This window comes from Leptodactylus fuscus, chromosome 10, assembly GCF_031893055.1.
Source record: "Leptodactylus fuscus isolate aLepFus1 chromosome 10, aLepFus1.hap2, whole genome shotgun sequence".
Lineage (NCBI taxonomy): Eukaryota > Metazoa > Chordata > Amphibia > Anura > Leptodactylidae > Leptodactylus > Leptodactylus fuscus.
The window spans coordinates 11,236,487-11,252,447 of NC_134274.1; the positions used below are offsets into that span (position 1 = coordinate 11,236,487).

Genomic DNA, 15,961 nt, shown 5'->3' on the forward strand with positions numbered 1-15,961 from the left:
ATCATTCAAATTCATTTTTTTCTGACTAACACGTCAGAATAGCCTTAAGAAAGGCTGCTGTTCTCCTACCTTTAGATGTCTTCGCCACGCCACCGTTCAGTATAAATCCCGGTTTTCGTAAGTATGCAAATGAGTTCTCTTGCAGCACTGGGGGCATCCCCAATGCTGTGAGAACTCTCCAGCGCCGCCTCCACCTTCTTCAGCAACGGCCTCTTCACGTGGCATGCGGGGGTCAAAATTCAACGCATGCGCAAGTTGGCTCTGCCAGCAGGTCACATGCAGAGCCGGCTTCACAACCAGGCGGCCATAGAACTACAGGAGTGTAAGCGGCTATATAAAAATGGCCGCCCCTTGTGAAGTCAGCTCTGCCCGAGGCCCGCTGGCAGAGCCGACTTGCGCATGTGCAGAGAAGACATTGAAAGGTAGGAGAAGAATAGCCTTTCTTAAGGCTATTCCGACGTGTTAGTGAGAAAAAAAAAAGAGTTTGAATGGATCCCTTTAAGTCTTGGTGAGCAGAGACATTTTCAATGAGGTGACAAGTATATACAGTGCACCCAAAAAAATAAAATGGCATTGCCCCCATTTCGTGTCCAAAGAATCAGCTCATCCAGGCACAGGTAAGCAAGTACGCAGCATGCAGTACTGTACTGTCATGTAGAGAGGCGTACTACTAGTCAGCCAGTCAGTGCAGACATTTTGCTAACACCCTGGTGTGGCCACAATGACTTGGAATCACCAGCTAAGCAACGTATAGCGAGTCCAGTTTCACGATACAATGCTCCAGAAAACCTCCCCATAGGCTGAAGGGATTGTATTCTGAGGTCATTGTCACTTGAGGGATCACTATAGTGCAGCAGACAATATACAGTACAAGACTATTGTATTGCATTTAAGGGGTTTGGTCAATACTAAACTCACCAGACACTTGGAGCATTTACTTTTAGAAAAAGGCAGCAAAAAAAACCTGTAAAAACACAGACTTGTGTGAACCGGGCCTAACATGCAGATGTTCAGGTGCACTCAGGTGAAGCTTCTATACCCAATAATGTAATCTATAATTCTACGCTCCACCTGTTGCGTGCCCCAGGTTTTGCCAGTAGATGATCCCGTTTGGACCTCTCCGCTTTTTACTTTTATCTCTCTCTCTGTTTCCATTTGTATCTTCAAGTGCACCGGTTGCAACAAAGGAAAGTAGCGAGATCTCCCCGTGAACCTTCCTGCACAACTTGTTAGTAGGGCTCTGAAGTTTTCATCACCTAAATCTGGAACAGAACTCCGGCAACTGTGTCTGGGCGAGCAGGGGGAGGGCACATGTGGTGCGGATTTAGGAACCAGTAAATCAAAGAAGGTGTGGTAGGGGTTATATCCTGCCCCACAAATACTGAATTATTGTTTACTACAAAACCCCCTCAGATTTATAGCAGGTCTCCTCTAGGTAGAACCCCGACCACAAATTATCTGTCCGCACTTCCAGTCTGATAAATCATTCATCACCGACAGGTTTTCATCTTGACAACTAAATGTAACTGGACATGATATAGTGACGCTGAGATCGCACGTCCTGAGGGTAATGCCCCATGTAGCGCACTACAACCGAAAAGTGCAGCAGAAACGCATCCCGCAGCACTAGTCACAGAAGGTCCACAGATTTCCGCAGCGGACTTTCTGCTTCCATTACGCCTATACAGACACCGCAGGGGTTTCCATACCTATCGTTGACAAGCTGTGATTTGTACAAATACAAAGTCTTCAGGTCGCTGCATTTCCGCTGCAGATTATTTTCTGCAATGTGTAGATGGGATTAGTCAGAATCAGATCCACTTTGCAAGGACTAGAAAACTCCACATTTTTGGCCAGAGAAATCACAAGGTTTATGCTACTTGGCCAACCCCAGTGACCTGCAGATCACTTCTAAGGAACTGAGAGATAACAGGGCGCTAACACTCCATTCACACAGGGGACCTAAGAAATAGGGGATAGGTTCTGTTAGTGGGAAACCCCTTAGCGCCCTTGCAGACGACTATGATTGGTCAGTGTGAGATCCCGGTTTTTCCCAGATAGCAAACTCACCCATTCATTTCTATGGGCCCGTACACATGACAGTGAATTACACAGTCACATGTGCAGGCCGACAGTCTGGGACATAAAATATGGAACTGAACCCATTTCTGTCCGATTTTGCGGCCCTTCCAAGGCTCCTATTTAATGAATGAAAGGGGTCATGGAAGCAGGTGACACCCGCCTGTCCCCCATGCGCTACCCGTGCCAATCATGTGCAACTGGCTTTTATCTTACTTGGCACGAACATTTCACTACTATATCTGGACTATATCATATCCAAAAGCACAAGCCCAGGGTGCAATTCCCATCAGGGGTGGCGGTATTTTCATGGTAGAAATAAAGACTAGCTATAGCGTTATTCTTCCTCCAAGCCTTCAGATATTGTCGTCAGCAGTCATCTCTCTCAGGACGCCATAATAGACTTTCATCGTTTTAGGACATTGCAGAAGTTCGGGCCAGCTCTGCTACATCTGTACGTCTATGTAGATATCAATGTCATGGAAAAACTCGGCTGTTAGTTTTCGATGTTTGTGCATTTCATGCTCTGCTTGGGTAAGAATTTTAGCCACAAATAAAAGAATTGATGTATTTTCCTACACACTGTTAAACTTTGATGCAATATTATGATAAACTCCACCCATAGTGCATCAAAAACTGCAACGCGTGAACAAGGGCATAAATTGATTTGTATCCAGTTTGAGACACTTGTATTGAAAAAAAAAAAAAAAAGCGCAGTAAAAAATACTAAAGTCACATGACATTCTGCTGCTTCTCTAAGTCCCATTTCCTATAATGAAGCTCCACATATTGTGCTGCCATCTTCACATTCATCCGTCACTTACATGTCGCAGCCACCAACCACCTGATGGGACAAGGAAACGCTCTGATTCTCTTAATAGAAAATAAACCTAAAAATTATTTTAACCTAACACTAATAGAACCAGATAAAAATTGTAGACAATTAAAAGTTAAACATTTTTTCAAATATAATTAAAAATGTTGCAAAGTTGTAAAAAAAATTTCTAAACATCATAGCGGTGACATCTTTTGTCTTGCTTGATGGATACGACTATGAATGCAGGAACTTTCAATGATCTGGGACTTGTCAGAAACCCAGCCATGATGTCCTTATTGTGGTGGGGTTATCTTCTCATACATGTAGTGTCCTCCTGATAACCAGCCATGATGTCCTTATTGTGGTCGGGTTATCTTCTCATACATGTAGTGTCCCCTCCTGATAACCAGCCATGATGTCCTTATTGTGGTCAGGTTATCTTCTCATACATGTAGTGTCCTCCTGATAACCAGCCATGATGTCCTTATTGTGGTCGGGTTATCTTCTCATACATGTAGTGTCCCCTCCTGATAACCAGCCATGATGTCCTTATTGTGGTCAGGTTATCTTCTCATACATGTAGTGTCCCCTCCTGATAACCAGCCATGATGTCCTTATTGTGGTCGGGTTATCTTCTCATACATGTAGTGTCCTCCTGATAACCAGCCATGATGTCCTTATTGTGGTCGGGTCATCTTCTCATACATGTAGTGTCCTCCTGCTAACCAGCCATGATGTCCTTATTGTGGTCAGGTTATCTTCTCATACATGTAGTGTCCTCCTGATAACCAGCCATGATGTCCTTATTGTGGTCAGGTTATCTTCTCATACATGTAGTGTTCTCCTGATAACCAGCCATGATGTCCTTATTGTGGTCGGGTTATCTTCTCATACATGTAGTGTCCCCTCCTGATAACCAGCCATGATGTCCTTATTGTGGTCGGGTTATCTTCTCATACATGTAGTGTCGTCCTGATAACCAGCCATGATGTCCTTATTGTGGTCGGGTTATCTTCTCATACATGTAGTGTCCTCCTGATAACCAGCCATGATGTCCTTATTGTGGTCGGGTCATCTTCTCATACATGTAGTGTCCTCCTGATAACCAGCCATGATGTCCTTATTGTGGTCGGGTCATCTTCTCATACATGTAGTGTCCTCCTGATAACCAGCCATGATGTCCTTATTGTGGTCGGGTCATCTTCTCATACATGTAGTGTCCTCCTGATAACCAGCCATGATGTCCTTATTGTGGTCGGGTCATCTTCTCATACATGCCGTGTCTCTGCCTGGGTTATGACAAGTCCCAGACCATAGAAAGTTCCTGCATTCATGGTTATATCCAATGGCAGCCAATCAAGACAAAAGACTGGTAAGGAAAATCTTTCAAACTCCGCAAAATGTTTAACGTTTCATTGCCTAAAGATTTAACCCCTTTAAGGCTGCGGTGCCACATTGTGTAAAATGCAGCTTTTTTTGTTACAGATTTTGCTGCAGTTTTTTCAGGAGTGGATTGAGCAGACGGTAGAAGTCTATGAACTTCCTATATTTTTCTGTAGCCTTTCTTTACTATGGCTCAAAAAACAGCAAAATCTGCAACAAAAAAACTCTGCATTTTCACAATGGGACGTCAGCCTAAGTCTTTTATATAGAGGGTACAGGTCCTTACCGTCCTCATAGTTCTTCAGATAGTCGTCCGGACCAGGCCCTCGGTTCTTCGCTGGGTTCTTGATGTTTTGAAACTGTAAGAAATCCGTTCTCCTGCCACCGAACCTCAAGTACGCAGGGGCCAGACCCCGGGCGAGAGTCACAAGCCTCTTGGAGCTGGAAAGAAAAGAAAATACATTAGAATATATTCAGTAATATCAAATATTCTAAATTACAAGGCAACAAGACAAAATGATTACAATGAAGTAACCTTGTATACAAAAGATACATTGTACGCCTGATAAGTCCTGGACTATGGCAGCCATGTATGTATGTACTATGGCAGCCATGTATGTATGTACTATGGCAACCATGTATGTATGTACTATGGCAGCCATGTATGTATGTACTATGGCAGCCATGTATGTATGTACTATGGCAGCCATGTATGTATGTACTATGGCAGCCATGTATGTATGTACTATGGCAGCCATGTATGTATGTACTATGTCTTGGCAGCTGGACCCGACCGGGCAAATCTTATACAAATAGAGTTTTCGCCCTCATCCAATGTTACCGACTTGACAATAACGATTTCATGTCAGAATCTGTAAAAATAATCTCTTGCTAGTTAACACATAAGTTTAGGATTTGTTACTTCCCAGAAATGACATATGGCCGTATGCCATGTGCTTGTAACTTAATGTGATAAGAATCTTTACATGCGCCATACTACTGGATCTAAGGCCAGCAAATCTGTAACAGCTAACAAGTAAATGGAAGATAAACTCAGAGAAATGCAAACAAATGACCAAGAAATGAGGCTGGGGTGGCGGACATTTTCCAATAGATTGTATGTGAAGTTATAAAGTGCCTTGATGTAGAGCTGAAAACAAAATCCTGTACTATCCTATATAGGAGAATTTTGATCAATTATTTGTTTAACCCCTTCCCGCTAGCGGAATTTTTCAATTTTCGTTTTTGATTCCATCTTCCAACCCCATAAGGCCTCGTTCACATCAGCGTTCATATTCCATCCAGGAGAGTCCGAATGAGGACCCCCCCCCCTCCCCTTCCAAACGGAATACTGAACGCAACTGCATGTGGTGTGCCAGTGAAAGCATATGGACCCTATAGACTATAATGGGGTCATTGTGCTTGCCGCCAGACCTCTGCAGGGATCATGCGGACAGGAAAGTCGTTCCCAATCTACTGTCCTGTCCACATGATTCGAGCGGGCAGTGCATGGACCCCATTATAGTCTATGGGGTCTGTGTGCTTTTACTGCACAGCGCCCGCAATTGCAATCCTCATGTGGACTCCCCAAACGCAGATGTGAACCAAGCATATGATGGACTGGGAAGCTGGAAAAAAAATAATTCAGAATTGTGTGAAATTGGAGAAAAATTGCACTTGTGTGACTTTCTCACAGGCTTTATTTTTAGGGTGTTCACTGTGCAGCCAAAATAACACGTCACCTGTATTCTATGGGTTGTTACGATGTTGGAGATACCAAATTTATATATTTATTTTTAAGTTTTAACCTCTTAAAAAATCCAAAAGTTTGGGGGCCACACAGTGGCTCAGTGGTTAGCACTGCAGCGCTGGAGTCCTGGGGTTCCAATCCCACCAAGGGCAAAAAACCATCTGCAAGGAGTTTGTATGTTCTCCCCGTGTTTGCATGGATTTCCATGCAATATTCCAAAGACATACTGATAGGGAAAACATGTACACTGTGATCTCTATGTGGGGCTCACAATCCTTCTGTCTCTACCCCCTTCCCCCATAGATTGTAAGCCCTCGCGGGCAGGGCCTTCTACCCCACTGTGCCAGTCGGTCATTGTTAGTATTATATCTATGCCATGACTAAGGACCCTTGTGTTCTGAAACGCGTCGGCATTTTTTAAATGTATTTCTCACTTTTTCTACCTTTTCACTACTTGGCTTGCTGTATTTTTAACTTTATGGATTAAAAGTTAATTTTTATGGAATATCCTCAGAGATGCCGTCCTTCTCTATTGTTTGATCCATTGCTTATACTTCCGTGAGTCTGGGAACTGGATAATGCACCCCGAAGGATAAGCTAAATATATCACGGTGAGCTCCCATCCCATTTTTTTCTAACATTAGTATTATATCTACCTGTATATTTTGTGTACTGTATGTAACCCCCAAATGTAAAGCACCATGGAATCAATGGTGCTATATAAATAATAATAATAATAATAATAATAATAATAATAATAATAATAATAATAATAATAATAATAATAAATAATATTAAATTTAAAAAATTCAAAACTTTGCAAAAAAATTTCTTGGAATTACCATATACTCACACACATACAGTTTTATATTTTCGTGTACTAAGGCATCCTTTTTGTGGGGCTGGATGTACTTTTTTTTAATACCATTTTGGGAAATGTCTGACATTTTGATCACTTTCTATTCAAATTTTTTATGGGAAACAGGTGAAAATGTGGCGGTTTGGCTCTTTTGATTTCTTTTTTTTCCGCCACGGCGTTTGCACATGAGAAAAATATTTTATAGGTTTGTAGACCAGAACATATATGTTTGTTTATTTAGCTTTATTTCAAATCTAGGGGAAAGGGGGTGAAGTGAAATTTTAGGTTATTTTTATATTAATTTTTTTTACTATTTTATTAGCCCCTTTAGTGGGCTTGATTTGATTGCAAATCCCATAGACTAATACAACCTGAGGCTGGTCATAGCCTTCGGAAGACTCCAGACTGTCATAGAAACACGACGGCTCCCGTGAAGTCTTACAAGATAAAAGGTACGGGGCTGGTGGGGATCGGGTTTCTGACAAGTCCCAGACCATAGAAGGTTCCTGCATTTAGGGTCAAATCCATTGGCAACCAATCAAGACAAAAGACTTTCCCCACTAAGATGATTAGAGAAAATCTTTAAAACACTGCAAAATTTTTAACGTCTAGTTGCAAAAATGTTTAATGCTCAATTGTCTACAGATCTAAATAGGGTTATATTCATACAGACCCCACGTAGTGAAGCGTAGGAAAAAAGCAATGCACACAAACAAAAAAAAAAAAATGCGGTAGAAACGCACCACAGATTTTATCGCAGCGTTTTACATTGCAATTTCACGGAGTTTCCATCTATTGACTTACTGCCCCTATTATACCTGAGGAAATGCTGCCATTGTCCAAATAGGTATAATAGACACGTGATTGTTATTGAAAATGCAGCTTCTCTGCTGCGGATATTGTTCTGCAATGTGTGGATGAGATTAGCCAGAGTCCCATCCACTTTGCAGCAACTGTAAAACGCAGCATTTTTTGCAACATGGGGCTTCAGTCTTAGGTTTCACCCCAGTCTGTACAATATGCGACATAGTAATATACAGTATATGACATATATACTTGAGGGGGGGTTGGTAATATGGCTGTAGTGTAATAAATCCTTTGGTTGTAGTAGGTCTCTGGTTGCAGTGTTTCGTCTTTTGTTGCAGTTCATTATGGGGGGGTTTTTTTTATAGTGTTTTATGTCCTTTGTTGTAGTGTATTAAGTCCCTAGCTGTAGTGTAGTATATTGTATTTTTTGTTGTAGTTTACAATGTCCCTTGTCACAGTGTATTACATTCCTTGTCTTAGTGATTTTGTCTTTTTGCAGTGTTATGCCCTTTGTTGCAGTGTATTATGTATCTTTTTACAGTGTATAATGTACCTTCTTGTAGTATATTATTTTCTTTGTTACAGTGTATTTACCTCTTGCAGTGTATTATGTCCTCTCGTTGTGTATCACATACCTTGTTGCGGTGAATGTCCTTTGTTGTAGTGTATTTTGTCTCTTTACAGTTTTATGTCCCTTGCTGTAGTGTAATATATCCTTTTTTGTAGTATATTATGTCCCTTGTTACAGTGTTAGGTCCCTTGTTGCAGTGTATTACATCCTTTGTTGCAGTTTGTTAGATCCTTTCTTGCAGTGTATTATGTCCCTTGTTACAGTGTATTAGGTCCCTTGTCGCAGTGCATTAGGTCCCTTGTCGCAGTGCATTACGCCCCTTTTTGCAGTGCATTAGGTCCCTTGTCGCAGTGCATTAGGTCCCTTGTCGCAGTGCATTAGGTCCCTTGTCGCAGTGCATTACGTCCCTTGTCGCAGTGTATTACGTCCCTTGTCGCAGTGTATTACGTCCCTTGTCGCAGTGTATTAGGTCCCTTGTCGCAGTGTATTAGGTCCCTTGTCGCAGTGTATTACGTCCCTTGTCGCAGTGTATTACGTCCCTTGTCGCAGTGTATTACGTCCCTTGTCGCAGTGTATTACGTCCCTTGTCGCAGTGTATTACGTCCCTTGTCGCAGTGTATTACGTCCCTTGTCGCAGTGTATTACGTCCCTTGTCGCAGTGTATTACGTCCCTTGTCGCAGTGTATTAGGTCCCTTGTCGCAGTGTATTAGGTCCCTTGTCGCAGTGTATTAGGTCCCTTGTCGCAGTGTATTACGTCCCTTGTCGCAGTGTATTACGTCCCTTGTCGCAGTGTATTACGTCCCTTGTCGCAGTGTATTACGTCCCTTGTCGCAGTGTATTACGTCCCTTGTCGCAGTGTATTACGTCCCTTGTCGCAGTGTATTACGTCCCTTGTCGCAGTGTATTAGGTCCCTTGTCGCAGTGTATTAGGTCCCTTGTCGCAGTGTATTAGGTCCCTTGTCGCAGTGCATTACGTCCCTTGTCGCAGTGCATTACGCCCCTTGTCGCAGTGCATTACGTCCCTTGTCGCAGTGTATTAGGTCCCTTGTCGCAGTGTATTACGTCCCTTGTCGCAGTGTATTAGGTCCCTTGTCGCAGTGTATTAGGTCCCTTGTCGCAGTGTATTACGTCCCTTGTTGTATTGTATGTCTTTTGATGACTGCAAACATATGTACCCTGGCATTACTATATCCTGTAGAGAGGACTAAGATGCTTTCTGACCAGTCACATTCATGCGGATATGGACGAGTCCTTAGTAAGCTGTTATGTAATGATAGGACACAACCAAGCACTGTCCCTACATCGCTGTTATTTGCAGCCGGTTTTGTTTTCACGCTGTGCGGTAACTCTGGTCCAAGCAAATAAAAGACAATACCCGGATGAATCCGTTCTCAATGTCTGTTCAGATCTGGTTGTATCTTCAGGACTTGAGCATGTAGTTCACATTACATATAGGACTCTGCAGGTTTTTACCTCATTTTATTTAGAGCAACGCATTTTGTGACTGATTTAAGGCCTTGTGTACACGGTCACTATGAAGTATTAAAGTATCTGGTAATATTTTTGCATTTGTTTGTATTTTTATGTGCAGGTTTTATCTATTTTCCTACATACTGGAAATACTACTACATATCCCTTCTATAACACTCCTATAGGGAGACTTTGGTATCTGATAAAGAGATTGCAGATATTTTATGGACTCAAAACATGAGGACAAGAATATTGTATCATTAACTAATATAAAGCAAGTTTATACATTAGCGAGTATCCCATAGAAATAAGGAGATCCATGAAAGAATTACTCGCCATCCAGAAGAATACGCAAACATCTATCATTTAACACAGAGAGGACAAATATACTGACAGTGTGGAAAATAGAGAATACTTAGGACTAAAGCCGGATACACAGAAGATCTCCCCCCAACACAACGGAGCTGGAATATTTTTTCCATCATCAAAATCCGAACATTGACAAGTGATGACTGCAAAAATAAAAATGGTTCACAATATGGATGAAACAGGAGGATTCATAATGGTAGATGCCGTTTAGGATTGAGTCCCTATATCCACTCCATCTCCCTTGTAGGCAGGGGTCCCAGAGAAGAAGACCCCTGTAATACGCCCTACAACACAGCAGGCTAGGATCTGGTTTCTATATTAGAATCACAGGCACAGCCTTCATCCATCTAGAGATCTGTAATACGTCTTAATAGAGAAGATTTATTATTCCAATCGCACCGCAGACTGTTTTTATGGCAATAGTGACTTTCCCTTATACCTTGCACTAAATGTAGTAATACATTGCACCATGTTATGGGGATTTACGCTTTTTCAGAAGAGTCTGGCAATGAGGGTATGGTTTACAGGGTGGATGGGTTTGAGCCTAATTTTTTTATTGTAAAATTTGCTAAGAGTTTGTATGTTGTCCATGCATTTCCTACATCACTCCAAAGACTTATTGGTAGGGAATTACATGGTCCCTATATGGGACAGTGCTTGACAATATCTATAAAGTGGTGCGGAACATGATGGCGCTAAGCAAGAGAAAGAAACACATACGTTTTATCACAAGCAGACTCCACTTTTAGATTATTTTTAAGAATTCACCAAATAAAATCATTGGTTTCCCTCCCGGGGGATTGCAAAAACTTTATAAACTAGCATAAGACATTTATTATGAATTTATTGCCCCCGTACAATACTAAAAAGTAATACCCTTATGATCAAATGGCACCAACGAGGCCAAACGAATCATTATGGCCTATTCATTTTCTAAGGATACAATATCTCACGTGCCATATACCAGGCTCAACAAGTCACTTGGGCATGCCTTTATATTACACCTGTGAAATACATTATATTATCCAATGGCACTGCCAATCTTCAAATCCATGTGCACTATTATAGAGGACTAGAACATAAGAGTAACCCACCCACCCCCATCCCCATATCTATACAGTGTCTTTCACTATCTGTACAACATAATTTCACAATAAAGGGAATTATAGAATAGATTTAAGGGCAGTAACAAAGCTCGCAGCCGGCCATGGCAAGTGCAACAAGCACTCCATATTCCTCAGTGATCCCGGTGATTATATGTAAGATTATGAAAATTGATTTCTCGCAGCGATGACATTGTTTGTAGAGATCACATATAGCAGAAGTCAGATTGGTGTTCAGTGTCAACAATGGAAAAATGATGAACAGATAAGTGTCCAAGATGTATAGAAAGATCCTGCTGAAATCTAATCTCTATGATAGGAGATGGATGGATGGACAGAAGGACAGGCAGATAAATAGATAGATAATGCAAAAAATGGACGGCACTGCAAACATGGGAATCAAATGGGTGAAGATTTATTCCATTGCAATGTTTCAGTCCTAAGAACTACAGAACCTTTCTCAACGGAAACGTTGCGATGGAATAAATCTTCACCAATTTGATTCACATTTTTGGAGTGCCGTCCATTTTTTGCATTAATTACTTTAGATCATTTGCCGGATCCTTAGGATTTGCATCCAACAGCCGAGTCAGGTTATTTTTTGGTGCTGCTTGGAATTTGCATAGATAGATCGACAGATAGACAGATAGATAGATGATACTTTGACCCGAAATGAATATGCAGTGCAGCAACTTTATGGTATAGATCTTTATTTAACCATTATATTTTGATCTCTTCCTTGGGTTCAAAAAAAGACCCAAAAAAGCCGATTAAAGGAAAGTGATTTTTGCTTTATAACTGGAATGATGCGCCTATTTCTATGATAGATAGATCGATCTAGGGATGGATGTAATACTATCACAGACCATAGACCAGAATAGAAAACAACCCATAATATGAGGTGCCAGTGAGCACTTTCTTGGTGCCCTTGGCTGTCTGAGATTTACACAGTAACAAACAAGCTATGATGACAGAGATGAGAGCCCGGCATCTATAGGTAATGGTGACGTTTCTTCTTCATCCTAAACCCTACAGGAGGAGGTGACGCCATCACTTACACATTTGAGGCTTTCGATGCTCTTAGTCACAGCGGGGACATGAAATACTTTTGTCTATTTTCATGGCTGCTAGATGTTCCTTTCAATTACTTCTTGTTCCTGTGTATCTAGTGCATGTCAGGTGAGCTGGATTACATAGGAATATATTGTAATTTATAATCTTACAGAATATCAGATTATACGCAGCTACGCTTGCATTATGTGTGTATGTATGTAGAAAGCAGCGCCATATATACTGTAATGTGTCCCTACTTGTATAGAATAAGAAGGATCCACAATGTCTGCAGACACTATTCTTTAACACAGACATTCATGTGCAACATTTTAGCTACATTTCAGTATATTTAGTGCCTATTTAGCTGGTGACTGATGACAACATACAAGGAGTTGGTCTTCTTTTACATCCTTAGCATTGGGCTCTATGGACTCCTCTGTTTGCATTTGATATTTTTATAGGTTCTTTTATTTCAGCACTTTCTGCCACTTAGAATAGATTCCTATGAGTGCTGACTGTACATGCGACCAGCATGCACCAGCCTTTGGGCAGTTTCTCTCACTTTGTTTTATTTCACTGCCATTTTCTAAGTTGACCCAGCAAAAAGGAGAAGTGCAAGTCCGTCCTTTATATATCCCACTGCTCGTGGTGACACTTCTGTCCATGGCACAAAGAAATGAATGGAAAACTGCAAAACAAAATGCGGAGCTTCCCAGAAAACTCTCTTTGTATTCCTAGCACCCAAAGACATACAGTAACTTGGGGTTTGTGTAATTTATTTTTTTATAAAACCCAAATCCACAAGCAGATTTCATTCATTTATACAAGACCAAGATGATCCTACTATCAGCTGTCATGATCATATAAAAGACACTGATATAAATCTATAAAGATCAGTCAGCAGCAAATTCTGGATTTGAAAAAAAACCTGAACCTGATGGAACACAATGTAAACAATGTATCAAAGGAAATGTATATTATTTCTATCTAATATCTCTCTATAATCTAACTCATATTACCTGGGCATCTATCTAATGTTGACATATACATCTATCTATCTATCTATCTATCTATCTATCTCCTATCTATCTATCTATCTATCTATCTATCTATCTCCTATCTATCTATCTACTTATCCATCCATCTATCTATCCATCCACAAAGACATACTGACCGGGAATGTAGATTGTGAGCCCCATATGGGACAGTGACTGACAATATCTGTAAATCGCTGTGGAATATGATGGCGCTATATAAGTATAATAAATAATCCATCCCATATCCATCCATCTACCTACCTACCTATCCATCCCATATCTGTCTTTTCATCTAAATAATATCTGCATAGGTATCATCTTTCTATCTATATATAATCTATGTATATTTCTATCTAGCTGTCATATGTTTGTCTATATATCCCATACATGTCCATCTGATATCTAGCCATCCTATATCTCATATCTGTATCTCATATCTATATATCTATTTCTTTTTCACTTTACAGAATTATTCATCCCTATCTATCTCTCTCTATCTCCTATCTCTCATATCTATCTATCTATCCATCCATCCATCTATCTATCTCCTATCTATCAATCTAATATATACTATATATATATATATATATATATATATATATACACACCTCTTGTATCTCTCTCTTTTGATCGCTCTATCCATCTCATGTCTATTATTTTTTGATCTTCCTCATATTTATATCTCTCTCTATAGATATATCTTTGGCATACATGTTTGATCTTACAGTCTCTCTGATGCCTACTTTTCTTTTTTTCCCCCATCTGTATTTATCTATATTCCTCTTAAATATTGCTATATATTCCTCATCCATCTATCCATCCATCCAGGGTTGCCATACATACAAACATGTTTAAGACTTGCATTCCTGAAATAAACTTATAATCCTCATGTAGCAATCTCCCCCATTTCCCTTATATACAACCTTGAACCCTACAATGCTGGATCTGTATGCTGTAGACTAGGAGTTGCTCGGCCTCAGCCCTCACATACACTGACAATCAATTAGAAATAATAGGCGAGTTATAAGATCCCATTTGCAGCCGGCACAGCCCAGTCATTCAGGTCTAATGTGCAGCAAGTCATGGATCAAATTAGATGAAGGAATTCTGCTGCGGCGTTGTATCCGTGTGCAGGTCCCAGAGCCCTCACATCACAGGCTAGAAGAGAGAAGACATTCTGCGGCTGCCTGGATGATTTTATATACCAGAACTTTAATGATCAAAGTGGCTTTAAACTGCTTTTACAGTTCACATGTTTTGTGCAGTTGCCTCAGTGCAGAGGTTTTTGGCTTCTAATATTTATTTGTGGAGCCAGAGACGAGATCTTAGAGTTGTGAGGAGCCTGGGCAGTCTATGGAAGGTTCTCAGGATCTCTGTACTACTGATCTGCTTATCACTGCCATAGACAGCCACAGATTCCCTGAACACTTCTGTGGCCCCGTCCCCTCACGGTCATGTTTCGTGCAAAGTTACAAGACTCCTAATTGTTGCTTATGTGCAAGCAGAAGGGTTATTTTCAGTCATAACTGATAAATTTCTGAAATGCTTTTTACATTGCAAACATGTGCATCTTAATGGAAACCAGTTCTGCTCTCCATTAGAACATGCTTACAAAAAAGGAAGGAAAAAATGGTTTAGAGATGGAGTATCGATTTCATAGCATGACATGAACTCCCTCTCTTCTGCGGCATTATTACACTCAGCCTGGTGGGGCTTACCTCAGAAAGTCCAGCCAGCCATCACGGATGATAGAGGGGTCCAGCTGAACAGAGAGGAAGTTCTCGCTCACAGTCCTGGTAGGGGTCTTGGTGTTGACATCAAGGAGAATCAATGTCCTTCCTTTCACACCTGAAGACCTGGAGACCGGGAACAGTTTCCTTTCCCCAATTTGTGGGGAACCAGAGCTCCTGGGGATCCGGCAGATGAGTAGTGTGAGGACCAGGTAGACGTCCAGAGGATGGGCGCAGGGGGGCATCAGGAGCATGGTGCAGCACAGGAGGGAACCCTTGGATGGCTCTTGTCTTGCCCTCACCGTTATCCTGATCAGGAGGAGACTCGCTGGGAAACTAATTGCCCTTATCTCAAGTGCATGTCACTGAGCCCTTTTTTTCTATGTTTTGGTGCTGCTGGAGGGGAAACCCACGCCCCTGACCAGCCTTTAAGCAGCTTGGGCCAAGAGTCCCAGTCACCCAGCACCGCCCATTTAAGAGATTCAGGCTGCAGGCTCATCTGCTTGTGCTGCTGCTGCTGCTGCTGAAAGGTAAGGTGAATCCTTAACCCCATGTGTGCTGGGGTGACATCCAGCAAGACATAAAGCAGTCACTATCTGCACCTCACTGATTACAAGGAGATACAGCTTTATTAGGTTCAGGACAGGCGGCACAGCAACAATTAAGTCTCAGCAACGTACGCATTCATTGCAACGCCTATAGACATACGAGACAGAATCTGCTCCGGATATATTCCGTATAATAATCTTGTGGCTGCTCCAGAGAGATGGCTTGCAGTGAAGTGTCTATGTCCTGGCGATAGGGTGACTGTGTATATACTCTGCTGAGTGCTGACTGTATATAGGGTGGTGAAAGTACTGGTTGTGAATATACCCTGGTGACAGTACTAGTTGTGTATATACTCTGCTGAGTGCTGACTGTATATAGGGTGG

The 15,961-nt window shown here is 41.4% G+C and overlaps 1 protein-coding gene across 1 annotated transcript in view; it reads right to left on the reverse strand.

The window, feature by feature from the left end:
* The window catches only part of HPSE2 (heparanase 2 (inactive)), a 142,730-nt gene extending 127,447 nt beyond the window's left edge, over window positions 1–15,283 (reverse strand). Inside the window, exons 1-2 of the mRNA XM_075288067.1 lie at window positions 15,018–15,283; window positions 4,566–4,720 (exon numbers count right to left, since the gene is read on the reverse strand). Coding sequence (XP_075144168.1) covers window positions 4,566–4,720; window positions 15,018–15,283 — 421 coding nt within the window. The remainder of the gene's footprint in view (window positions 1–4,565; window positions 4,721–15,017) is intronic.
* Window positions 15,284–15,961: the final 678 nt, after the last annotated feature.